The sequence below is a fragment of the Papio anubis genome, chromosome 3, assembly GCF_008728515.1.
Source record: "Papio anubis isolate 15944 chromosome 3, Panubis1.0, whole genome shotgun sequence".
In the NCBI taxonomy this organism is placed as follows: Eukaryota; Metazoa; Chordata; class Mammalia; order Primates; family Cercopithecidae; genus Papio; species Papio anubis.
Window position 1 is genome coordinate 61,593,192 of NC_044978.1, and position 27,061 is coordinate 61,620,252.

The following is a 27,061-nucleotide window of genomic DNA, read 5'->3' on the forward strand; positions in this document are numbered from 1 at the left end:
GACAAGTTGACAGAAGTAGGCTTCAGAAGGTCGGTAATAAAAACTTCTCCGAGCTAAAGGAACATGTTCTAACCCATTGCAAAGAAGCTAAAAATCTTGAATGGCTTTTTCATTCATAAAAACGAATGGCTAACTAGAATAACCAGTGTATAGAAGAGCTTAAATGACCTGACGGAGCTGAAACCACAGTACTAGAACTTCGTAAAGCATACACAAGCTTCGATAGCTGATTCGATCAAGTGGAAGAAAGGATATCAGTGATTGAAGATCAAATTAAGGAAATAAATTAAGAAGACAAGATTAGCAAAAATAAGCAAACAAAGCCTCCAAGAAATATGGGACTCTGTGAAAAGACCAAATCTACATTTGATTGGTGTACCTGAAAGTGAGGGGGAGAATGGAACCAAGATAGAAAACACTCTTCAGGATATTATCCAGGAGAACTTCCTCAACCTAGCAAGGCAGGCCAACATTCAAATTCTGGAAATACACAGCACACCACAAAGATACTTCTAAAGAAGAGCAACCCCAAGACAAATAATCATCACGTTCACCAAGGTTGAAATGAAGGAAAAAATGTTAAGCGCAGCCAGAGAGAAAGGTCGGGTTACCACAAAGGGAAGACCATAAGACTAACACCGGATCTCTTGGCAGAAACCTGACAAGTCAGAAGAGAGTGGAGGCCAATATTCAACATTATTAAATAATTTTCAACCCAGAATTTTATATCCAGCCAAACTAAGCTTCATAAGTGAAACAGAAATAAAATCCTTTACAGACAAACAAATGCTGAGGGATTTTGTCAACACCAGGCCTGCCTTGTAAGAGCTCCTGAAGGAAGCACTAAACATGGAAGGAACAACCAGTACCAGCCACTGCAAAAACATGCCAAATTGTACAGACCATCAATGCTATGAAAAAACTGCATCAATTAACGGGCAAAATATCCAGCTAGCATCATAATTACAGGATCAAATTCACACATAACAATATTAATCTTAAATGTAAATGGGCTAAATGCCCCAGTGAAAAGACACAGACTGGCAAATTGGATAAACAGTCAAGACCCATCGATGTGCTGTATTCAGGAGACTCATGTCACGTGCAAAGGCACATATAGGCTCAAAATAAAGGGATGGAGGAAGATCTACCAAGCAAATGGAAAGCAAAAAAAAAAAAAAAAAAAAAGGCAGGGGTTGCAATCTGGTCCCTGATAAAACAGACTTTAAACCAACAAAGATGAAAAGAAACAAAGAAGGCCATTACATAATGGTAAAGGTATCAATTCAACAAGAAGAACTAACTATCCTAAATATATATGCACCCAATACAGGAACACCCAGATTCATAAAGCAAGTTTGTAGAGACGTACAGAGACTTAGACTCCCACACAATAATAATGGGAGACTTTAACACCCCATTGTCAATATTAGATCAACGAGACAGAAAATTAACAAGGATATCCAGGACTTGAACTCAGCTCTGGACCAAGCAGACCGAATAGACATCTACAGTACTCTCCATCCCAAATCAACAGAATATACATTCTTCTCAGCACCACATCGCACTTATTTGAAAATTGACCACATAATTGGAGGTAAAGCACTCCTCAGCAAGTGTAAAAGAACAGAAATCACAACCAGCTGTCTCTCAGACCACAGTGCAATCAAATTAGAACTCAGGATTAAGAATATCACTCAAAACCGCACAACTACATGGAAACCGAACAACCTGCTCCTGAGTTACTACTGGATACATAACGAAATGAAGGCAGAAATAAAGATGTTCTTTGAAACCAATGATAACAAAGACACAACAAACCATAATCTCTGGGACACATTTAAAGCAGTGTGTAGAGGGAAATTTATAGCACTAAATGCCCACAAGAGAAAGCAGGAGAGACCTAAAATCTACACCTTCACATCACAATTAAAAGAACTAGAGAAACAAGAGCAAACAGATTCAAAAGCTAACAGAAGACAGACAAGAAATAACTAAGATCAGAGCAGAACTGAAGGAGATAGAGATGCAAAAAACCCTTAAAAAAAAAATCAATGAATCCAGGAGCTGGTTTTTTTTAAAGATCAACAAGATAGGCTGCTAGCAAGACTAATAGTAAAGAGAGAAGAATCAAATAGACACAATAAAAAATGATAAAGGGGATATCACCACCGATCCCACAAAAATACAAACTACCGTCAGAGAACACTATAAGCACCTCTACACAAATAAACTAGAAAATCTAGAAGAAATGGATAAATTCCTGGACACATATACCCTCCCAAGACTAAACCAGGAAGAAGCTGAATCCCTGAATAGACCAATAACAGGTTCTGAAATTGAGGCAATAATAGCCTACCAACCAAACAAAAGTCCAGGACTAGACGGATTCACAGTCAAATTCTACCAGAGGTACAGAAAGGAGCTGGTACCATTCCTTCTGAAACTATTCCCATCAATAGAAAAAGAGGGAATCCTCCCTAACTCATTTTATGAGGACAAAAAAAGAGAATTTTAGGCCAATATCCTTGATGAACATCGATGTGAAAATCCTCAATAAAATAATGGCAAACCGAATCCAGCAGCACATCAAAAAGCTTATCCACCATGATCAAGTGGGTTTCATCCCTGGGATGCAAGGCTGGTTCAACATACACAAATCAATAACCGTAATCCATCACATAAACACAACCAATGACAAAAATCAAATGATTATCTCAATAGATGCAGAAAAGGCCTTCAACAAAATTCAACAGCCCTTCATGCTAAAAACTCTCAATAAACTCGGCATCGATGGAATGTATCTCAAAATAATAAGCACTATTTATGACAAACCCACAGCCAATATCATATTGAATGGGCAAAAACTGGAATCATTCCCTTTGAAAACTGGCACAAGACAAGGATGCCCTCTCTTACTACTCCTATTCAACATAGTATTGGAAGTTCTGGCGAGGACACTCAGGCAAGAGAAAGCAATAAAGGGTATTCAAATAGGGAGAGAGGAAGTCAAATTGTCTCTGCCTGCAGATGACATGATTGTCTGCTTAGAAAACCCCATTGTCTCAGTCCCAAATCTCAAGCTGATAAGCAACTTCAGCAAGGTCTCGGAATACAAAATCAATGCAAAAGTCACAAGCATTCCCATACACCAATAACAGAAAAAGAGCCAAATCTTGAGTGAACTGTCATTCACAATTACTACAAAGAGAATAAAATATCTAGGAATACAACTTACAAGGGATGTGAAGGACCTCTTCAAGGAGAACTATTAGCCATTGCTCAAGGAAGTGAGAGAGGACACAAACAAATGGAAAAACATTCCATGCTGATGGATAGAAAGAATCAATATTGTGAAAATGGCCATACTGTCCAAAGTAACTTATGGATTCAATGTTATCCCCATCAAGCTACCACTGACTTTCTTCACAGAATTGGAAAAAACTACTTTAAACTTCATATGGAACCAAAAAGGAGCCCGTATAGCCAAGACAATCCTGGGCAAGAAGAACAAAGCTGGAGGCATCATGCTACCTGAGTTCAAATTTTACTACAAGAATACAGTAATGAAAACAGCATGGTACTGGTACCAAAACAGATACAGACCAATGAAACAGAACAGAAGCCTCAGAAGTAACACCACACATCTACAACCGTCTGATCTTTGACAAACCTGATACACATAAGCATTGGGGAAAGATTCTCTATTTAATAAATGATGTTGGGAAAACTGGATAGCCACATGCAGAAAACTGAAACTGGATCCCTTCCTTACACCTTATACAAAAATCAACTCAAGATGGATCAAAGACTTAAATGTATGACCTAGGACCATAAGACTCCTAGAAGAAAACCTGGGCAATATCATTCAGGACGTAGGCATGGGCAAAGACTTCATGTCTAAAACACCAAAAGCAATGGCAACAAATGCCAAAATTGACAAATGGGATCTAATTAAACTAAAGAGCTTCTGCACAGCAAAAGAAACTATCATCAGAATGAACAGGCAACCTACAGAATGGAGAAAACTTTTGCAATCTATCCATCTGACAAAGGGCTAATATCCAGAATCTACAAAGACCTTAAACAAATGTACAAGAAAAAAATAAACAACCTCATCAAAAACTGGACAAAGGATATGAACAGACACTTCTCAAAAGAAGACATTTATGCAGCCAACAGACATGTGAAAAAATGCTCATCATCACTGGTCATTAGAGAAATACAAATCAAAACCACGATGAGATACCATCTCATGCCTGTTAGAATGGCAATCATTAAAAAGTCAAGAAACAAAAGATGCTAGAGAAGTTGTGGAAAAATAGGAACGCTTTTACACTGTTGGTGGGAGTATAAATTAGTTCAACCATTGTGGAAGACAGTGTGGAGATTCCTCGAGGATCTAGAACTAGAAATACCATTTGACCCAGCAATCCCATTACTGGGCATATAACTAAAGCATTATACATCTTTCTATGATAAAGACACATGCACACGTACATTTATTGCAGCACTATTCATAATAGCAAAGACTTGGAACCAACCCAAATGCCCATCAGTGATAGACTGGATTAAGAAAATGTGGCACATATACACCATGGAATACTATGCAGCCATAAAAAAGGATGAGTTCATGTCCTTTGCAGGGACATGGATGAAGCTAGAAACCATCATTCTCAGCAAACTATCACAAGATTAGAAAACCAAACACTGCATGTTCTCATTCATAAGTGGGAGTCGAACAATAAGAACACATGGGGCTGGGCGTGGTGGCTCATGCCTGTAATCCCAGTACTTTGGGAGGACAAGGTGGGCAGATCACCTGAGGTCAGGAGTTCAAGACCAGCCTGGCCAACATGGCAAAACCCCATCTCTACTAAAAATACAAAAATTAGCTGGGCATGGTGGCATGCACCTGTAATCCCAGCTACTTGGGAGGCTGAGGCAGGAGAATCGCTTGAAGCCTGAGAGGCAGAGGTTGCAGTGAGATGAGATAGCGCTATTGCACTCCAGCCTGGGCAACAGAGTGAGACTCTGTCTCAAACAAAACAAAACAAAACAAAAAACAAAAACACATGGACCTAGGAAGGGGAACATCACATATCGGGGCCTGAGGGGGATGGGAGGCTAGGGGAGGGATAACATTAGAAGAAATACCCAATGTAGGTGACGGGTTGATGGGTGCAGCAAACTACCACGGTATATGTATACCTATGTAACAAAACTGCACGTTCTGCACATGTAATCCAGAACTTAACGTATAACTAAAAAAAAATTCATTAAAATATACCAAGATTTTCAGATAATAGAGAAACAATGTATTTAACATTTGCAAAATTAATATTTAAAATTTAATTGACTCCTCAACAGGCAACAAAATTTAAAAAGTGAGTTTACTGGTAAGTTATTTTAAAATAAGTATTTAATTAAATGAATCAAAAGATAATGTAACTTATCACTATATTTATTATTTTTTTATAAAATGCATTTGCAAAAATGTTTCATGAGACACACTGGTGCTACAAAAATAAATATAAAACAAATATACATGTTTACATATGTTACTTATAACATAAATATACATTATTTACATGTTCAAAAATACCAAAATTCCAGCAGGTTTTGTCCATGATTCTCAACATGTCTGAGATGCAGGGAAAACAATAAAAGCACAAATAAACCACACATCATTTACATTTTTGCTCTTAAAAGATTGTTCAATACAAATATATGAACATAGTAAGTTTGGGAGTTAAGGTCTAAGAGCAAAGTCAGGTATTCTGTTTTATACCCACTATATTTAGTAAGTGATTCAAGTTTCATTCTGCTTTGTTCTCTCAGAATACATCCTTTACATTATAGGTTAAAATTCTTTCATAGAAAGGCTTTCTGAAGACTTTATATTAGATTAAAAAAAATCACTTTACTTGAAAGCCAACAAAAAAGTTATTTATTAAACTTATATGTCTGAAAGGAGTTTTAATCAATGAAAATTAGAAGTCGGATTAGAAAACATCAAAAGGATGGAAGACAGACACTGTAATTTCTGTTTGATGTATTCTGGTAATTTTTCATTTTCTCCATACCTAAGTGAAGCAAAAGAAAAAAAGACAAAATCATAACTGAATTACTTGGTTCTGAGAGTCCCAAAAAGCACATTATATTTTTCGGTAATTCTTCAATAACAAGAGGCACCATAGAAAAATTATAACAATTATTTATTAGATACCTAAATCAAGTGAAGCATACACAGTTTCTTTTCTTTTAAAACAGACCATTTTTCTAAATATATTTAAATAACAGAAGGAAAATTAGACAAACTTTAACTGGCTTCATCATTTCAAAAGCAAGCCAAATATCTGGATTCCTCATTAAATTTAAAAGGCCCCAGACAGGCGTGGTGGCTAATGTCTGTAATCCCAGCACTTTGGGAGGCCAAAGTGGGAGGATTACGAGGTCAGCAGTTTGAGACCAGCCTGGCCAAAATGTGGAGACCCTGTCTTCACTGAAAATGCAAAATTAGCCGGGTGTGGTGGTGTATGCCTGTAATCTGAGCTACTTGGGAGGCTGAGGCAGGAGAATTGCTTGAACCCAGGAGGCGGAGGTTGCAGTGAGCCAAGTCACACCACTGACTCCAGCCTGGGCAACAGAGCGAGACTGTCTCCAAAAAAAAAAAAAAAAAGCCCTAATTATACAGAAAAATATCAAGCTAAACACATTATGAATGTATTTCTATTTAAATGTTAGCAATTTCCAAATGACCATACCAAATAAAATGTCAACATGTATCCTGGGAACAAGGGTTTTACCCACTTTGCATCTGTATCCTTCCACTTTCTGGAGCACCTCAAAGAGCTTTTGAAAAAGCCCTCACTTGAAACATAGTTATTTAAGTGATGGCACTGCATTATCTAAATTTAACACAAAAATGCAGTTGGCAGGTATCTACACATATTTGTCCCAAGTACTTCCATTACAATAAGCAGTTCTCATAAAAGAGCACATCTGCATTGGCATCGTCAGTACCCTATTTTTAGTAAGTTCTGATTTAAATGAGGAAAGCAAACAACTCCTTTTCTTTCGCATTGCCAGATTTCTTATTTTTGGCTTGGTGCCTGACACACATTTTCATATAGAATGAATATACACATTCAAAAAAGTTTTTCAAACATTAATCACTTTACATTAGATTGGGGATATAGCTTTTCATTTGGGAAAAATAAGCAGGTTATATCTTAAAATAAAGATTTCTTTTTTCTGTTCTTTTAAGTAAACAGGTGTGGTATATTATTTGAACCTAGAATTAGAAGTCCCTTACTTCTGAAAAGGGTCATCGGGTTACGCTATAACAGTGAGGCTACAAGGAACCCAGCCTCTTAGAGTGGATTACTCATACCAGTTGCCCTGCGTTAATATAGATAATCATAAAATATGCATTAATGACTATATGAACTGCTAAGAATAATTAACAGTTTAAAGAATCACACGATCATTGTCAAAATGAAAGAAGTATCTTTATTAAATCATCTATTTCAACACATAGAGAAAGAGAAATTATAGCAAATGGCTGAATCTCAACCAGTATTTTAAGAACTTACCTAGTTGTTTGACCATTTGGTGAGGTATAACTGATAGAAGACACTCCTGCCTGCACGACCAACTGGGACCCATCATTAAACTGAACCCACACAGCTCCACTAGTTAACTAGAAAAATAGTAAGCATGGGTAAGAACAGGCATAGAAAAAGAAAAAAAAAAAAAGCAGCAGTAGCAGCATACAAAATTACTATACAGGAGAGGGTTTGTGGTTCTGTATGAATATTTAACATATTTAACAGGTTTTCCACAGTTTAAAAAAAAAAAAAACTCTCTAAGTGACTACAAATTTGGGGCTATGATGGCAGTAGCACTGAGAATATTCATGTCTTTTTCAGGTTATTCCTTTAATAGCTAAGATATTATAATATTAAAATTATTATAAGTGAATCCCGTTTCCCATTAATTTCCACTAGGATTTCTTGGTGGTTGGTTTTTTTCCCCCACAAGAAATATTTAGTATTTAACAAGAAGAGATTTAGGAAATAAAAGCAACATTTTCTTTGTCCTTAAGCCATGAGAATTTCTTTCCTGGCCTGAGAATATTACATTTTAGCCTCTGAAACTTCTTCTTTAGTCATTAATAGTCACAATGTGTCACTCAAAATGGAGAAGTGCATAGTACACGGACGCCAAATCAAACCGACCTAGGCTTACATCTGGACTCTGCCAACTTAAGAGTATAGTACAGGATTGTGCAAGTTAATCTACCATTATGAAGCATAATTTTACTATCTATAAAAGGAGATATATCACCTTTACTAGGTTATTTTGGGGAATAAACTAGACAATGTATGTGAAAAACATGGTAGGTACCACAAAGCAGGTGCCCAACAAATGTTACCTACCCCCATAAAGTACTAGGTTGCATTTTACTTCACTGTTAAGTAAAAGTACATGTGTCAGGCTCAGAAGTCTCCAAGTTTCAAGATTTTAGATAATATACACATATAGGTTCACAACTACATAAAATTCTATAAGTTTGAAACTCAATACTGACTTCACTTTTTAAAAGAGATGGGGTCTTGCTTTGTTGCCTAGGCTGGCCTCAAACTCCTGGACTCCAATGACCCTCCCACCTCAGATTCTTGAGTAATTGGGACTATAGGCACGTGACATCACACCTGGCTTTCACTTGACTTTTAATGGAAAAATCCTTTTCTTCTTTTGCCAAATGAAAGTTACTCTCCTGGCTGGGTGCAGTGGCTCACGCCTGTAATCCCAGCACTTTGGGAGGCTGAGGCGGGCAGATCACAAGGTCAGGAGATTGAGACCATCCTGGCTAACATGGTGAAACTCTGTCTCTACTAAAAATACAAAAAATTAGCTGGGCATGGTGGTGGGCGCCTGTAGTCTCAACTACTCGGGAGGCTGACGCAGGAGAATGGCGTGAACCCAGGAGGCGGAGCTTGCAGTGAGCTGAGATTGCGCCACTGCACTCCAGCCTGGGCGAGAGTGTGAGACTCCATCTTAAAAAAAATAAAAAGTTACTTTACTAATATTGATTACAAATAATTTCCAAAACCTAAAACGTCACAGATATCACACTCTACTCTTCACAATTAGTCATTATCATGACCTCTAATTTAAAAACAAATGGCAAAAGTAGGTCACCCAAGCCCTAGCAGAGAACCTGTTATCAGCAATGTCTGGAGTCTTCCAACTGAACACAAATTTAAGAAGTTAACATTTTTCATGATATAACTAATGTAAAAAGGTACAAAACTTCCTTGTAAAAAGATAGCATTACAATGATTTGTACTTTTTGGTAATTGTCTTATCAGTGTGAAAATGAAAAGAAATTCATAACAAGAAAATGCACTGTACTAGAAACTTCTCACCTGTGTAGCCCAACCAACATTTTTCACAAAAACAGATTTCAAAAGTTGTGCTGATTTAGGAAGACAATCTTTTAGACTATTAGAAGAGATGTCTGTTCCAGAAGCTGTAGTTGTAAGACCAAGTCCTTCATTTGTAACCATCTACAAAGAATAAAGGACAGGAAGATATTATTCCTCAGCATTTTTATAAGCCAAATTCAGCAAAAGCAGACAATTATGGGATTTTTCATTAGCTTAATTTTTTAAAAACAAAAATGTTTTAATGAAAATATAACCACATTATTGGAAATTAGAAAAATACAGAAAAGAATCCCCCACCCCCCTGCAGAATTGCTGTTTTCATTTTGGTGGATTTCTTTCATCTTTTTATCCCATGGCATGTTCTTTTTGTGCATGTGTGTGAGTACACACAAACATACACACCTGTTTCTTTAATGTTGCATTTTTCTACACTGTTATATAATCTTTATCGCCATGTTCATTAAATATATAATAAATTTAACCATGAGTCTATCATGAGCATTTAGGCAGTTAATGATATTTTACTAGTAAAAATAAAACAACTATATATGTATATGTTAATACATTTAGCTTTTCCGAGAGGGCTGAGATTAGGGCTCATTGAGGTAACATTTAAACAGAGACTTGAAAAATAAGACTTACGCATATAAAGTTAAGTGTTTGGGGAAAAGAGTTCCAGGTCAAGTGAACAGCATGTGAAAAGGCCCTTTGACTTGTTTAAAGAACTGAAAGAAGGCCTTTGAGGCTCAAACATAGATAGTATAGGATAAAGTGGCTCAGGATGAGGCTGGAAAAGTACGTAGATGATAGTAAAGTCACAATAAACTATTTTATATGAAGGGCATCAGGCAATCATTGAAAGGTTTAAAGTATAGAAGTGACATATATTTACTTACAGAGGGATTAAGGATTGGTGCCTGTGATGGAGAAGCAGCACTATGCATGACCATTCTATTAAAAGATGCTCTATCTCTCGTTGGGTAATCTGAATCCACAGGAGGAGGAGGTGATAAGGCCTTAGGTGAACTAGTACTACCAGGTTTTCTGAAGGAGAAAAGTCCAAATATATTCCCTTGAAGCTTTCAATTTACAGAAAACTAAAGAATGTTTATAATATAAACACCAAACTTTTAAAACATTTTAGCCACATGTTTAAAATTTTCAGACATTTACCTTCCTAAGATTATTGGGAAAAAGGGAGCACTCCTAGTTTTCCTTTCCTCTTCTGAAATTATGGATTCCAGTGCTAAACAAATACGATGACCCTATTTCAAAAGAAGAGTGCTTCCGTCATTGTTTCACCTATGTCATTTGTAATCGTTAATTGGTATGAAAAACCTATAATTAGGTATGTACCTCATTAGCATGGTCCATATACATTTTCATCTCCTCTTTCAAGCTATTAACTTCACTTTCACTTTTTAAAGTGTAAGACTTCCCTGTCTTTTCAATCACCTGAATGAAATCTTCTGTTTTGTGTATTTTTACCCCTTAAAAAAAAAAAAAAAAAAAAAAAAAAATCAGGAAACTGTTTTCTTATCCTTTTTTAAAATATTCCTAGATTTATATTCATTATCGTACCAGTATATAATGGCACCTAGATCAAGGTATCGTTTTTATTCATTTATTGACTATTAATAAAATGAGACTATCAAAGTATTCAATAAATATAGGTCATCCATATTTTTCCCAACATATATCTGATTTAAGCCTGATACTTCTATATTTTAAAAAATCACTATATTCATACAAAAACATAATTGAAGGATAGCTATAATTATATGTGTACTGTGTGATATGAATGCTTTGTGTCCCTTAAAGGAGCTTTATAGATTAAAAAATAGTTCATTTTTATAGAATAGATTTAGAAAATAAGAACATTCATCTTTACAGAATAGATTTAGACTCAACCCTATCCTTTTTGCTACATTTATAATTCTGATAATTTGGTATGTGTCCATTTAAGAGTTCTAATAATAAATAGGACATCGCTCATTTCATGTGATTTTTATACCATCAGCCTAGATGTAAACCGGAGCTAAGTAGGAAAAGAGGACCAATATACATATTATAGGATAAATTGTTTAAAGGAAGGCTCGATAAATTTTGGTTAATATGATCTGACATGTATACTCTGATGTGCAATTTATATGTATAGTTACACACATACACATCTTTAAAACTGGCTGTGTTGAATTTTAAAAACCCACATATACATAACTACTAAATTACAAACTAAAGGAACAAATTACCATTTCCAAATGGTACTTACCATCATAAAACCAAACCTCAAAATCAGCACCAGGAGAATTCTCCATCAAAATGCATTTAGCGTATCTTGTAAAATAAGTGATTTTGGGAGACTTAGATCTTACAAGCTGTACAAACCTGGAAGCGTACTGATATTTTCGCCAGTATTTTTCTAAGGAAAAAAAAAAAACTTAACATTCGGAAAGAAAGTGTTGACCTGACATATAGTTTTATCTATTTATTGTGATTTCTAATAGGGTTACATTAGACAGATTTTATTATTCTTTTCTAAGAGTAACCTCAATGAAGTCTTACTATTCAGTACTTATGTCCCCAGTCCACAATATTCAGAAACCAAACTGGGAGTCAAATTTGGTTAACTATAATTATAAATAATCACTTATGTAGCAGCAGTAATTTCAAAGGTGAAAAGCCACGTACATGGTGAATTATTCTTTAAATACAGAAGGCTTCATAAATTTGTGAGTCACGGGGGCCATGTTCTCTGTAACATTCCAACTTTAGTATATGTGCTCTGAAGCAAGCACAATGTTGAAATTTTTTTAACACAACTATAGCCACATTCTAAACAAGTATACCAATTACATTTGTGAGACATATGACTAATGTTCTAGCATTAGTTTTTACTTACAGTACCATTATAACACAGAATATTAACAATAAACATTGCATTAAAGGCATGCAACTCTCACCAGAAACAAAGTACAAGAATATATGATCTTAAGTTTGACTGAAGCTATTTATAATTTATTATATCTATATATGGAGTTTATACATATATACATATAAATCTACTATCAAAATTTACTCCCTAGTAAATTCACATACCTGGTAAATTGTCGAAGCTGTACCTACTGATGTTGTCAGTAGGTGAGGGTGGTCTATCAGCAAGAGGAAAACCTCTTCCATCATTTGGATAATAAATAGTGATCTGCCAAAAGATTTTTTAAAAATTCTAATTACATGACATTAAGTTCCAGTACTATATTTTGCTAAAACATATAAAAAGTGTTTAAATGTAACATTAAATATTATTTTATAGAAAAATGTTAAATATTATGTAAAAGTAATTTTTTTGTTTTTTAACTTAAACCAAAAGTTTAGATTTTCTTACCAGATATAATTATTTTTAACACTGCACCAATTTATTTAAATATATTTAATATGCTATTTCAATTTTTGAATTCCAGAGACACTATCATACCACGAAACTGATTAAAAAAAACTTATCATTATAAAATGAATTAGAATGCTAAATGTGCTTAACCGATAATTTGAAGTTGCAAGGTAATAAAGTAACTACACATTACCATATTTCCATCACTAGATATCTGAAGAACTTCTTTCACATATTCTTGAGAAGCATACTCCTTTAGAAGCTCCACACACACCTCCTCTGAATCAAGTATGCTCACCTAAAAAAAAAAACCCAAAAAATCAGTAATAATTATTTTGTTTACTAGAACAGCTCTGACATACGTAATACTTAGGAGTACTTAACCATGGCAGAAACAAATATTGAAGTCAAAATCAAATAGCTGCTTCACTGTAACAGTCCAGATCAGAGGTATATTTGAGCACAACTGTGAACCATATGGTGCAAAGGTAAGAATGTATAATGAAGTGTCAAATGATAATCAATGAGCAGAAAGCAAACAGAAGGTAGGGTGGAGAATAAGGACTTTGAAAAGATAATAGCAAGCCAAACAAAGGGAAGGATGAAATGGGAAATAAAATGCGAACAAAGAACAGGATAAAGATAGAATTAAAAAAACACACAGCATTCTCAGTTCACATACAATAATTTTTAAACTCTAAACTTAAATGTGCATATGCCTTTTCTTTAGTTCCAGATGCTAAAAAAATAAAAGTTATATTTTCTAGTTTTTTAAAAATTGAGATGGGATTAAATTTAGAAACAATAAAAATAGAAGCAAAAGGATAATATTAGCTCACTGACTGGAATTGTGAACAAAATAATCTTTAACCCAGCATAGAGCCAGTATTATTTTAAAATGTTTTTCATTCAAATCTACTTTAAATTAATAATTTAAAATTCAAAACGTATCAGTATCAATTCACTATTCTTAAGAAGACAGGGAAACAAGAGCTGTTTTTCCATAAACACCCAGTCTCTTTTCTCTTTAATAAAGTTGATCATGTATACACCCCAAAGTACAAGGACATTACAGAGGACTAAAAAATATGTTTTCAAGAATTGTATTCTCAAGTAAAATGTTATGTAGTAACTTAGGAAAATAACAGACATACCACAGCCTTTTTTGTTTTCTGTCTGATTGGTTTTAACCTGTGAGCAACCAACGGAGATGTAATGCTTCTTAATGTACGATTCTGATAACCCAATGGTGGCTCCATACCCCTAGTTTTGCTCTGTTCAGAAAGAGGATCTGAGCCAAAAACACATTCTTGTTGGATTATCTCAGGTTTACTGTGAAGTGCAGTCATATATTTCACGGTATTTGGCTGTTTTACAGAATGTGCATTATCAGAAGCATCAGAGTTCTTTTTGACTTTTGTATCAGTCCAGGCATTTTTTGATGTGTCCTTCTGCAAATCTGGATGGCCCTGGAAATCCCGGTTTGGGCTGATGCTGTCATATCCAGTAGTTTTTCTTAAATGAGCTGTAATATACATAGAATGAAGCAATTTAGTAAATAACTAAAAACTCAAGTTGACCCAAAACAATGTCACTCTGATTATAATAGCATTTTTTAAACAAAAGAAATCTAGTAAAAAAAACAAGAGCTCATAATTTTCTAACAAATAAGCAGTTTAAGACATGACTTTGAAAGAACATTTTAAACCAGATTGTGAAGAAATATCTTTAGTATTCCTAAGACTAAGACACAAAAGATATTAACATAAAATTAATTTTTCAATTAAGGCAAAAACCAGTCACTATATGGTCACCTATTAATCCTAAAGCATGCAATCGCCAATGCTCCAACAAAAGCAGATTTGAGTTCCCAAGTAATCATTCTACATGAGAAAAATATATAAATTTACTCTCTTTAAGCTAAGAACTGTCTAGCCCATCTTTACTTAGAAATACTTGTAATTAATGAAAATATGCAACTAAAAGCAAAAACACTATATGAACAGCTTTAACAGTAATATTTAACATTACAAATGTATTTGCACACACATTTTTTAAAAAAGTCATTAATTTTACCAATTTTTATTTTGTATGGTTTTAAAGTTCACATACAGAAACAGCATCTTTTAAAGGCTTCAAATGATTCGATTATATAAAACTTGGTAAGGCAATTTTTCAATGCTACACTCTAAAAATTTGAATTACAGTTTTTTTTCTTAAATGACTTTTTAGTGCTTTCCCCCCACTCTCATTATGACAGAAAGTATTTTGTATCAAATAATATGCTGAAAAATTGCAGGAGCACTACTGGATTATTATAAACAAGGTTATTTCTCCATCTCAGACAAGTCTGTGTTACTAAATATAAGTATCTGTAAACACAACAGATGTGAAAAATTAAGTATGTGGCAGTTTTATAGTTTAAAAAACAAACCTGAATTATCTCCAATTAGTACAAAAGATTAATTTCCTTTTGGGCTTCTGAGAATAATATACATTAAAAAAAAAGAAAAGAAGAATAGACTCAAGATAACATACAACTCTCTGCTTAAATTACAGCTGTGTTATTTGCTTTTTGTCTATGAGGTAATACGATACTTGGTAAAAAAATCATCTCCTCCCCTCCATATGTCTTTTTTATTCTTTTTTCCATCATTATTTCCCAGTTCACCTTCTGTGAATCTGTCATGTTCATTATTTAACCTTCAAACTCTGTATTATAAACAACATAATGACTTGGATGACAGCTGTTTAAAAATGTTTAGGTTTTAGTAGCTCTGTACTTTAGTGTGAGGTCCCACTGGTACCCTATAATGTCCTTATCAGCTTCCACTTAAAACTAAGGTCAATCATCTTTTGATTATTTTATGGGCACTGATAGAAGGTGCTGATTATAGAGTGGCCGCAAGAGCAGGGGTTAAGAATAAAGTCTCCGAGCCAGACTACTTATGTTCGAACCCTGGCTCCTCTACTGAATGGTCACATAGCTTGGGCAAATTGAGACGTGTACCCAGTTTCCTCATCTGTAAGGAGATAATAACAGTATCTTCCTCATGTTTGTGAGAACTTAATATATGTTAAACATTAAGGACAGTGGCTGACTTATAGCAAATATTCAAACACTGTAAGACAGCTTTATTGAGACATACTGAAAGTGCTTTTTTTTTCTTCTGAGACAGAGTCTCGCTCTATCACCCAGGCTGGAGTGCAGTGGCGTGATCTCAGCTCACTGCAACCTCTGTCTCCCGGGTTCAAGTGATTCTTGTGCCTTAGCCATCCAAGTAGGTGGGATTACAGGTGTGTGCCACCACGTCCAGCTAATTTTTGTATTTTTAGTAGATACGGGGTTTCACCATGTTGGCCAGGCTGGTCTTGAACGCCTGACCTCAAGTGATCTGCCTGGCTTGGCCTCCCAAAGTGCTAGGATTACAGGCATGAGCCACCACACCTGGCCAATGCTTTTTTTTTTTTTGAGACAGGGTCTCTGCCTCTTGTCACACAGGCTGGAGTGCAGTGTGATCATAGCTCACTGCAGCCTTGAACTCCTGGGCTCAGGCAATCCTCCCGGCTTAGTTTCTCAAGTAGCTGGCACTACAGGTACATGCCACTACACTCAACTGATTTTTTATTTTTTGTAGATACAGGGTCTTGTTATGTGCCCAAACTGGTCTTGAATTCCTGGCCTCAAGCAATCCACCTGCCTTGGCCTCACAAGTGTTGGGATTACAGACATGAACTACTGCACCAAGCAAGAAAATGATTTTCTTTAAAAATCTCATATACAACACTGCAATGCTTGGTAAGTGTCCAAGTAATTAATTCTTGATTAAATACTCCATTAAAAACTCACCATTTATTTGCAGATTCCCAAACCACTGTTGTACCGTTTCAGTCTGAGGTGTCGGGTCTGCAAATGGAAAAGGAGTTTTTCCTGGACAAAGAGGACTGGAGCTACATAAACAAACAAAAAAATCTCATAAGCTAATAAAAAATTATCAGGTAACTTTTTAAGGTAAAAATATTAGAAAAGGATTTCTTCTGATTTGAATACCTGAACATTTTAGAATAACTATAGAAAACAATATTGGCATAACTATGCTATCTCTAAAAAGCTAAACTCCCATGCCAAAATGCCCAGGGCACTTTGACAGCATTTCTATGTGGCTACTGCCCTCTTATAATTTAAGCATAAAAATCATAAAATGAACAGAAAAAGAAAAAATCACACACTATAGTCACTAAAAATTAGTTTTCATGTTGGAAGCAGTCAGTGTTATGAACACTCAGGCTCAGCTTTTCTATCTATGTATACAGTTATTATTAAAGTACTTTGGGGGTAAGGCATGACTAATATATATGATACTTTGCACTGGAGACTCACTCCATATAAAATTAAAAAATAAGACTAAGAATTTCCAAATATTAAACAATTTTATAAACACATTCATGAACACACACACTCCTTTTAAGACTGTTAGGTCAAAATCCATATGAGTTTTTTTTTTTTTTTTTTAGACATTCATTTCCCTGGTAACCCCCCGCTTAGATGCAGCTTCATATTTATACTAGTATAACGTTACAAAAACCAAAATGTCTTTGATAGAGTTATTCTTACAGTGCTTGATTGTTATCAGGTCTTTCAAAAGATCCAGAACTATTGGATGTCTTTTCTTTAAAGAAGTTAAAAATGTTGGCATTGTTGTTTGTGGGTGAGTATCTCTCTTCGTTTTCACCTCCTCCTAATCTTTTGGACATTGAAAGCATTTCTGCTGAGTGACATCGTTCCATTGTATATGTTTTTGCTCGAGATTGACTATTAGAAGTGCCAGATCTATCAGAGGAATAAGCTCTACGAAGGTATCGAGAATGTGGCCTTTCTTCTGCATCTTGAATTACTCTTCCCCTTCCACTATTACTGGTTTCTTGATTTCCCCACTGAGTATAAAAACTGCTTCCATCTCCTGAAGAAGAAAAATCATTTGAACTTTTATTCTTTGGAAATACAGTCATTTTATTTGGGAGTGGCTGACCAATCAAAAGTCTTCTTTTGTCAAATAAACTACCACTTATACTGGTACTGGAAGAAGCTGTAATTGCAGTAGAAATTGTGGCATGCCCACTATCAATTGAGTCTTCCACAGTTCCTAAATCTTTACTTTTCGTTGAAGAATTTTGGGACATAAAAGGATGGTCCAATACTGAAGACAGACTTAAACGATCTGCTGGATTTCTACGAAGTAACTGGTGAATAAGGTCCTTGGCCTCTATTGACAAAAAAGTTGGCATTTCATAATCTGCCAATACTACTTTATTTAATGTGTTCTTGACTGTGTCAGTGTCAAAGGGTGGTCTCCCGATAAGTAATGTATAAAACATACAGCCCAGAGACCAAACATCAGATTCAAGGCCATGTGCACTTCGAGTGGCAATTTCCGGTGAAATGTAGTTAGGAGTTCCACATAATGTATAGTGCTTTTCATGTGGCATTTTCAACTGAGTTGCCAGCCCAAAATCAGCAATCTTGATGTTCATATTACGAGTAAGTAAGAGGTTAGAAAGTGTGAGGTCCCGGTGTAGTATACCATGAGAATGAAGATACAACATCCCTGTAATGATCTGGTGCATGAAGTGTCGAGCTGTTAGGATTTAAAAAAAGAGAATTTACAATTTGGAAACTCTGGAAGATTCAGCATCTAGTATTTAGTATACATTATGAAACCCAGGTAAATGTTCTACTACAATATTCCAGCATTGTAGTAGAACACTGGCTTGGAGCTTAGATTTACCAGTCACTTTAATTACCAGCAATTACCAGAGTGGTACCATCACACCACTCTAAAGATATCATATCAACCTTTAAGAAAACTAGGCATTCCTTTTAATCTTTGTTCTTTCCAACTGATGAGTGTTTTACATGCAGTTAAGAGAAGCTTAATTTTTTTTAGCAATTAAGAGTCATTAGGGTAACCATGGCAATTAAGAAAAACAGTTGCACACTGGGCCAGGCACGGTGGCTCACGCCTGTAATCCCAGCACTTTGGGAGGCCGAGATGGGCAGATCACGAGGTCAGGAGATCGAGACCATTCTGGCTAACACAGTGAAACCCCATCTCTACAAAAAATACAGAAAAATTAGCTGGGTGCTGTGGTAGGTGCCTGCAGTCCCAGCTACTCAGGAGGCTGAGGCAGAAGAATGGCATGAACACGGGAGGAGGAGCTTGCAGTGAGCCAAGATAGCGCTACTGCACTCCAGCCTGGGCGACAGAGCAGGACTCTGTCTCAAATAAAAAAAAAAAAAAAAAGAAAAACAATTGCACAAACATTTCATACATATATTCTAATTGTTAAAAAAAAGAAAAAGCTAAAGTTCCATCGATGTCCCCCAAACTCTCCCAAGTACTCAGTTTGTAAGTTTTTTTTTTTTTTTTTAAGGATGGAGTCTTGCTGTCACCAGGCTGGAGTGCAGTGGCACAATCTCAGCTCACTGCAATCTCTGCCTCCAGGGTTCAAGCAATTCTCCTGCCTCAGCTTCCCGAGTAGCAGGGATTACAGGAGAGTACCACCACACCCAGCTAATTTTTTTGTATTTTCAGTAGAGACGGGGTTTCACCATGTCGGCTAGGACGGTCTTGATCTCCGGACCTTGTGATCCAACCACCTCAGCCTCCCAAGTAGCTGGGATTACAGGCATGAGCCACCATGCTCGGCTAATTTTTGCATTTTTATTAGAGACAGGGCTTCACCATGTTGGCCAGGCTGGTCTCGAACTCCTGACCTCAGGTGATCTACCTGCCTCAGCCTCCCAAAGTGCTGGGATTACAGGCGTGAGCCACTGCGCCCGGCCTAATAAGGCCTTTTTAATGAAGTATTATAAAAAAATGCAGTAGTCATTATCAATATGAGTATCATTTTTTTTCAATTTGCATTATTTCTTTGCAATAAACGTCTAACAATGGAACCTGAGTCAAAGAATATAAATATTCCCGTAACTCTAATGTTATGCCCACATTGTTTTCCAAATGGCTTATATAGATTCAGATGTACAAGAAGCCTATCAGCAACTACTTCTGTTAGCCTGTCTGTAATCTCAGTTAGCAGAGCAAGATAACTTGAAAACAATAATTTGTGTTAATGTATAGACCTTATTTGGTTCTGCTTTGAACTGCAAAAAATCATGAGAAATTGAGGAAATCTGAAGCTATATATTTGATAGTAAAGAATTATTAGGTGTGATAATGACTTTGTGGCTATGTTTTTAAAGAAATCTATATTTTGAAATATTTATAGTTAAAAATATGTCTATAATTTGCGTCAAAATACTTTGGAAAATCAGGGTAGTAAAAACGGTAAAGATGAAATAATATGACCATGAGTCACTAGTTTGGGAAGCTGAGTGTTAAGTTCAGGGGACTCATTATAGAACACTACTTGCATGTTTCATGTTTTCTACAATAAACAGTTTCAATGGCTATTTGTGCTTGATTTAGAACTACTTTATAGTCACCAATGGCATCCTAAAAAGCTTACTACATTTGAAAAAATACACAGTAAACTGCTGCCAATAATTTAATTTAAAATGTTTTAAGGACAGAAGGGTAACAAATTTCTTACTTTACTACTGTAATAATTGAATTGTTTTAAGAATTAGCAGCTTGGGACGGAGGAAATCTTTTCTAGCTGAAAGTAACAATTCAAACAGTTTTACTATATATTACAAAATAACATATTCCTCAAAACTACACTTTAAAATGCAAAACTTTTATCCACCCAAACAAAACAAACAAAAACAGATGCCTACCTTCATTTTCTGAGAAGGGTTTCACTCTATTCTTTAGATACCTGTTCATTTCTCCATTATGGCACATTTCTAATACCAGATATACATAATTGCTATCTTCAAAATAGTTATAAAGCTGAAATGTGAAAGGGCATAATAAATTAAAATATTCAAAAATTCACTGTCCTTGGTCACTTCTACAAAATTTGTATCTTACCTCCAAGATAGAAGGATGCTTCAATTGGCAATGTATTTTCACCTCATTTTGGACTCTCTGTACCATTCCTGCTTTGTACATGGCTTTCTTATCTATCTAAAAATAACAGGTTTAAATGTTGACAGACTTTCAAATGTAAACTGGTTAAAAGTGAACTTTGAAAATAAAGTATACTTTAATTTAAAATAGACTGAAGTCCTTTTATATGTCTTTGCGGTCAACCTACTGTTATCTGTTTTCCTCATGCACCTAGCAGAGTGCTCGGCAGAGAGGATGCTTGGTAAAAGTTTGCCCAATTAATTCTAATATCCTATCTCAATTTAAATAATCTAATAGCACAACCAGCCTAACTGTAAGAAAAAAAAAATCCCTATTCAGGCAAATTTTAAAGCAAAACCTCCATTTCTTTTTCTAAGTGGTTTAGATAAATGATTTTTTTTTTTTTAAAGACAGGGTCTCACTCTGTCACCTAGGCTGGAGTGCAGTGACATGATCACAGTTCACTGCAGCCTCAACCTCCCAGGCGGAAGCAATCCTCCCACCTCAGCCTCCTGAGTAGCTGGGGCCACAGGCACGTGCCGCCACGCCCGGCTAATTTTTTTTTTTTTTTTTTGAGATGGAGTTTTGCTCTTGTTGTCTGGGCTGGAGTGCAATGGTGCGATCTCGGCTCACCACAACCTCTGCCTCCCGGATTCAAGCGATTCTCCTGCTCAGCCTCCAGAGTAGCTGGGATTACAGGTATGTGCCACCACACTCGGCTAATTTGGTATTTTTAGTAGAGATGGGGTTTCTCCATGTTAGTCAGGCTGGTCTTGAACTACCGACCTCAGGGGATCCACCCGCCTCGGCCTCCCAAAGTACTGGGATTACAGGCATGTGCCACCGTGCCCAGCACCGGCTAATTTTTGTATTTTTGGTAGAGAGGAGGTTTCACCATGTTGCACAGTTGTTTTCAAACTCCTGAGCTCAGGCGATCCACCTGCCTCAGACTCCCAAAGTGTTAAGGTTACAGGCGTGAGCCACCCACCCGGCTGACAAATGATTCTTAATTTGCTTATGTTTATGTTACTCCTATTAGACTGACTTCTAACAATCAAGAATAATATTTTTTATTGTTACAGGAAAATACAGAATTATACACAATGAACTCTTACAAACAAATTATTTGTTAGTTGATTTCTACTAATTACTCCAAGTATGGATAATTACACCATAAACGAGGTCTACTGAACATTAATGAAGATAAAACTTATTTAAGCAAGGTCAAGGCTTTCCTAAAATAGTCTTAAGTTCAACGGCTGGACTTGGCACTATTGTCTTCTGCCTATGCAAAGTGTTCCTTACACCATAATCAAAGGAAAGGCTGGTGGGTAAGGAGTTTCTTACATCTCTGATACCTCTCTAGTTACTTGCAAAGTACAGGAGAGAAGTTGATTAGTTTATTCTTACCATTTTGATTGCAACTTCCAAACCAGTGTGAATGGACTCAGCTCTGTAGACACCAGCAAATGATCCTTTACCAAGCAGATTTCCAACTTTAAAATCCTTAAAAGTTAAAATTAAAGATTATGTGTGATGACTCACAGTAGAAAGGAAGATGGGAAGGGGATGGAAAAAGAAGATAAAATGGATCGAGTGGGGAATTTGACAAAATTCAGGCAGGTATTACACCTCAATGCAGCAGGTGTCTAGGGTGGAAGGCATGTTGACTCCGTGCGGGGATCCCTGAGCTTCCAGGCTGGACTGGAAGCTCAGGGTGATGGTGCACCCTAGTGATCTGGTTCCTCAACCTCAGTGCAGCCTAAGCGCCCTCCTCCCATCTCCAGCCAACCCCTGGGAGCCGAGGGCCTGGTCAGAATCCCGCCGCAGCTCCCGCCGGAGATAACCGCCATCCCCTTGGAGAAGTGTGAGGTAGCCCTGCCCTGCTCTAGCGCGGCAGCTCGGGCGGGATTGCTGACAGAAAGCCGCAGTGCCTGGGGACACTGCCAGGCGGCGAGGGACTCACCTGTCCCGCCTACCCTACTCTTACTGTCTCCGCGGGGCGGGCCGCTCCGCCCCTAAACAGCTGAGGCCTGGGCGGTTGGGACCCTCCCTAAGCACCTCGGTGCCCGCCCCGCAGCCGTTAGCTTCGTTCGCTCCCCTTCCCACAGCGGTCTCGTGTCATCCCACAACTACTCCCACCCGCCCTGCTGCAGACGGCCTAGTCTTTTCACCTCGATCTTCTCCCCGATGCAGGTCGCCATATTTCCAGGCCCTGGCCTGGGTTCTCCGGATTAGTTTCCTTCACGCAGTCCCTTCGAGGCAGCGCTCCAAGCAGCCAGCCGGTCTTGGCGCCCATCAGGCTCGGCTCTCTAGACCGCCGCTCCAGGCGACGACGCTAAAACCACGGAAAGTTCTCCCTGACACCTTCCGAGGCCTGGGCGGTGCCTATGCACTCCCATTTTGAAAAACTCCCGCCGGTTGCCGTCCGAGCCAGGCCGGTGGTGACGTAACGAGAAGGATCACTCCGGAAAGGCTGAGTCGGGGCGCGCATGCGCGGCAGACACTCCTTTGAAGCCGGCCCAGGGTTCCAGACTTCTGGGCCAAGGGCCGGAAGCGCTGCGGAGAGTTCGGGCTTGGGCGAGAGTATGCTGCGGGCCCTCTCTCGGAAGACCTCCTGAAGACGGGTAAAAGAGCAGGCCTTAAAGATGGAACACTTATAGCTGATCGGTTACTTCACGGTCCGAAATACCACTTCTAATTCCGGAAAGGGTTTAAAACTATTTTAAAATGTCAAGCGTTTAAGACTTGACGGAACAGGGAAAAAAACATTACCCTCATTTAAGGAACACCGTTTACACCACTACCGCTTATTCCATAGTTTGTTATAACTGTAATAAGTGTGTACGGTACCTTAAGAACTCCATTCTTTATTTTGGTAAACTCCTAAGTATTTAACATTATAATGTCATTTGTATAACTTACAGTTAGGAGATCTCTCCTACACATAATTTGTATGGACCAAAAGAGACTTCTGTAAGTTTGGGATGGTGTTTTGCAGGTGAGAAAAGTGTGATGCTTAAGGAAGGATATATAACAAACAGAAGTAGCGCACAAACTTAGATCTCTGTTATTAAATGAAAGCTCTTTTCCTCGATGTTAGTGTATATTTCTTTTTCTTTTTTTTTGAGACGGAGTCTCTCACTGTCGTCCAGGCTGGAGTGCAGTGACTCGATCTCGGCTCACTGCAGCCTCCATCTCCTGGGTTCCAGCGATTCTCCTTCCTCAGTCTCCCGGGTAGCTGGGATTTACAGATATGCGCCACCACGCCTGGCTGATTTTTGTATTTTTGGTAGAGACGGGGTTTCACCATGTTGGCCAGGCTGGTCTCCAACTCCTGATGTCAGGTGATCTGCCCGCGTCGGCTTCCCAAAGTGCTAGGAGTACAGGCGTGAGCCTCCAAGCCCTGCCCTTTTCTTTTTTTTTTTTAAACTTTGTATTTTGAAATAATTTTAAGCTTACAGAAAAGTTATAAGAATAATAGAGAACTCCTATTGTCCTTTACTGAGATCCACCACTTCTTAACATTTTGCCACACTTGTTTTACTATTCTTCATGTATAATATATATGTATAAATATATAAATAATGAGCCTATTATTTGTATTTTATGAATCATTCTAAAATAGGTTACATACACTATGCTCTTTTACCCCTTATTTCTAAAGTGTGAATTTCTTAAGAACCAGGGTATCCTCTTGAATGTTTATCAAATTAAGGATATTTAACATTGATACAATATTTATATGAAATCTAATCTACAGCCAATATTCAGATTTGTCAATTTTTCCAGTAATGTCTTAATTTAACATTTTTTTTCCCTCCAATATAGATCTAGTACAGGATCACATACTATATTTAGTTACCATATCTTTTTAATCTCCTTTAATATGGAAGAGTTCCTCACATTTGTATTTTTGTGACATTGAGATTTTTGAAGAGTGCAGGCCAATTATTTATCATTTGTTCATTTGTTCATTTCAGTATTAGGTATAGTTGACAAAAATTGTATTTATTCAAGTTATACAGCATGATGATTTGATATACATAATACATTGTGAAATGATTACAACAATCAAATTGACACATTGTCACCACCCTTAGGGGTGTATGTGTGTGTGTGTGTTGCAGTTATTTTACAGAATCTTCCCTACTTTGGGTTTATCTCATGTTTCCTCATGATTAGATTCAGGTTATGTATTCCTGATTGTAATATTACATATGTGAGGTTATATTCTTTATACGAGACCACATTTGCAGGCGCATGATATTGTTTGTCTCTCATTAGTGATGTTAATTTGATCCCAGTTTCTCCACTGTATAAATTGCTGGTTTTCCTCTTGCAACTAATAAGCAATCTATGGGGGAGACACTTGAATTTTCTGCAAATATTCTGCTCCTCAGCAAACCCCTCTCTCACAATTTAGCAGTATTATTGATTTTTCCTAAACTAGTCTTTGCTATGATAGTTACAAAATAATTGTTCTCCCTCCATATGTATTAGAAACAATTTTAACAAAAAGAAGAGCCCCGCCTGGTGTGGTGGCTCAAGTCTGTGATCCCAGCACTTTGGGAAGTTGATGCAAGCAGATCACTTGAGCCCAGGAGTTCCAGACCAGCCTGGGCAAAATAGCGGAAACCCGGTCTCTACAAAAAAGTACAAAATTTAGCCAGGGGAGGTGGCTTGCACCTGTGGTCCCAGCTACTTGGGAAGCTGAGATGGAAAGATCACTTGAGCCTGGGTGGCCAAGGCTGCAGTGTGCCAGGATCACGCCACTGCACCACAGCCTGTGTGACAGAGCGATACCGTGTCAAAACAAACAAACAAAAAAATCAGAAGAGCCCTACATTTTGCCCTGTTTGATGATATACAGATGGTCCCCAACTTATGATGGTACAATTTATGATATTTTGTCTTTATAATGTATTTATTAGGGTATTAAATGCATTTTTACAAATTATTATTATACTTTAAGTTCTAGGGTACATGTGCACAACGTGCAGGTTTCATCTGCCGTGTTGGTGTGCTGCACCCATTAACTCGTCATTTACATTAGGTATATCTTCTAACAGGCCCCAGTGTGTGATGTTCTCCATCCCGTGTCCAAGTGTTCTCGTTGTTCAATTCCCACCTATGAGTGAGAACATGCGGTGTTTGGTTTACTGTCCTTGCCATAGTTTGCTCAGAATGATGATTTCCAGCTTCATCCATGTCCCTGCAAAGGTCATGAACTCATCCTTTTTTGTGGCTGCATAGTATTCCATGGTGTATATGTGCCACATTTTCTTAATCCAGTCTATCATTGATGGACATTTGGATTGGTTCCAAGTCTTTGCTATTGTGAATAGTGCCACAACAAACATACGTGTGCATGTGTCTTTATAGCAGCATGATTTATAATCCTTTGTATATACCCAGTAATGGGATGGCTGGGTCAAATAGTATTTCTAGTTGTAGACCCTTGAGGAATTGCCACACTGTCTTCCACAATGGTTGAACTAGTTTACAGTCCCACCAACAGTGTAAAAGTGTTCCTATTTCTCCATATCCTCTTCAGCACCTGTTGTTCCTGACTTTTTAATGATCGCCATTCTAACTGGTGTGAGGTGGTATCTCATTGTGGTTTTGATTTGCATTTCTCTGATGGCCAGTGATGATGAGCATTTTTTCATGTGTCTGTTGGCTGCATAATGTCTTCTTTTGAGAAGTGTCTGTTCATATCCTTTGCCCACTTTTTGATGGGGTTGTTTGACTTTTTCTTGTAAATTTGTTTAAGTTCTTTGTAGATTCTGGATATTAGCCTTTGTCAGATGGGTAGATTGCAAACATTTTCTCCCATTCTGTAGGTTCTGTTCACTCTGATGGTAGTTTCTTTTGCTGTGCAGAAGCTCTTTAGTTTAATTGATCCCATTTGTCGATTTTGGCTTTTGTTGCCATTGCTTTTGGTGTTTTAGACATGAAGTCCTTGCCCATGCCTATGTCCTGAATGGTATTGCCTAGGTTTTCTTCTAGGGTTTTTATGGTTTTAGGTTTAACATGCAAGTCTTTAATCCATTTTGAATTAATTTTTGTATAAGGTGTAAGGAAGGGATCCAGTTTCAGCTTTCTACATATGGGCTAGCCAGTTTTCCCAGCACCATTTATTAAATAGGGAATCCTTTCCCCATTTCTTGTTTTTGTCA

At 37.1% G+C, this 27,061-nt stretch overlaps 1 protein-coding gene across 1 annotated transcript; it reads right to left on the reverse strand.

Moving 5' to 3' along the window:
- Positions 1–5,446: 5,446 nt before the first annotated feature.
- PLK4 (polo like kinase 4) lies at positions 5,447–23,352 on the reverse strand. Its single transcript, XM_003899173.4, has 16 exons — positions 23,054–23,352; positions 22,290–22,385; positions 20,841–20,936; positions 20,645–20,759; positions 17,462–18,482; positions 16,697–16,797; positions 14,001–14,371; positions 13,040–13,144; positions 12,558–12,660; positions 11,731–11,880; positions 10,815–10,948; positions 10,632–10,723; positions 10,355–10,502; positions 9,438–9,578; positions 7,599–7,705; positions 5,447–6,086 (listed from the first exon to the last, which is right to left on the reverse strand). The coding sequence occupies exons 1-16, from the start codon at positions 23,081–23,083 to the stop codon at positions 5,984–5,986; spliced, it is 2,913 nt and encodes a 970-aa protein (XP_003899222.3). The 5' UTR covers positions 23,084–23,352; the 3' UTR covers positions 5,447–5,983.
- Between the last annotated feature and the right edge of the window lie 3,709 nt (positions 23,353–27,061).

What these genes read in the sequence shown, in the direction of transcription:
- PLK4 (XM_003899173.4), bottom strand. Translation starts at nt 23,083, where the DNA reads ATGGCGACCTGCATCGGGGAGAAGATCGAG. An exon ending in CAGCTTCGACAATTTACCAG is followed by an intron (nt 11,881 to 12,557) that starts GTATGTGAATTT and finishes TTTTTTCCTTAG; the next exon opens with AAAAATACTGGCGAAAATAT. An exon ending in ATATGGACCATGCTAATGAG is followed by an intron (nt 10,724 to 10,814) that starts GTACATACCTAA and finishes CTTTTGAAATAG; the next exon opens with GGTCATCGTATTTGTTTAGC.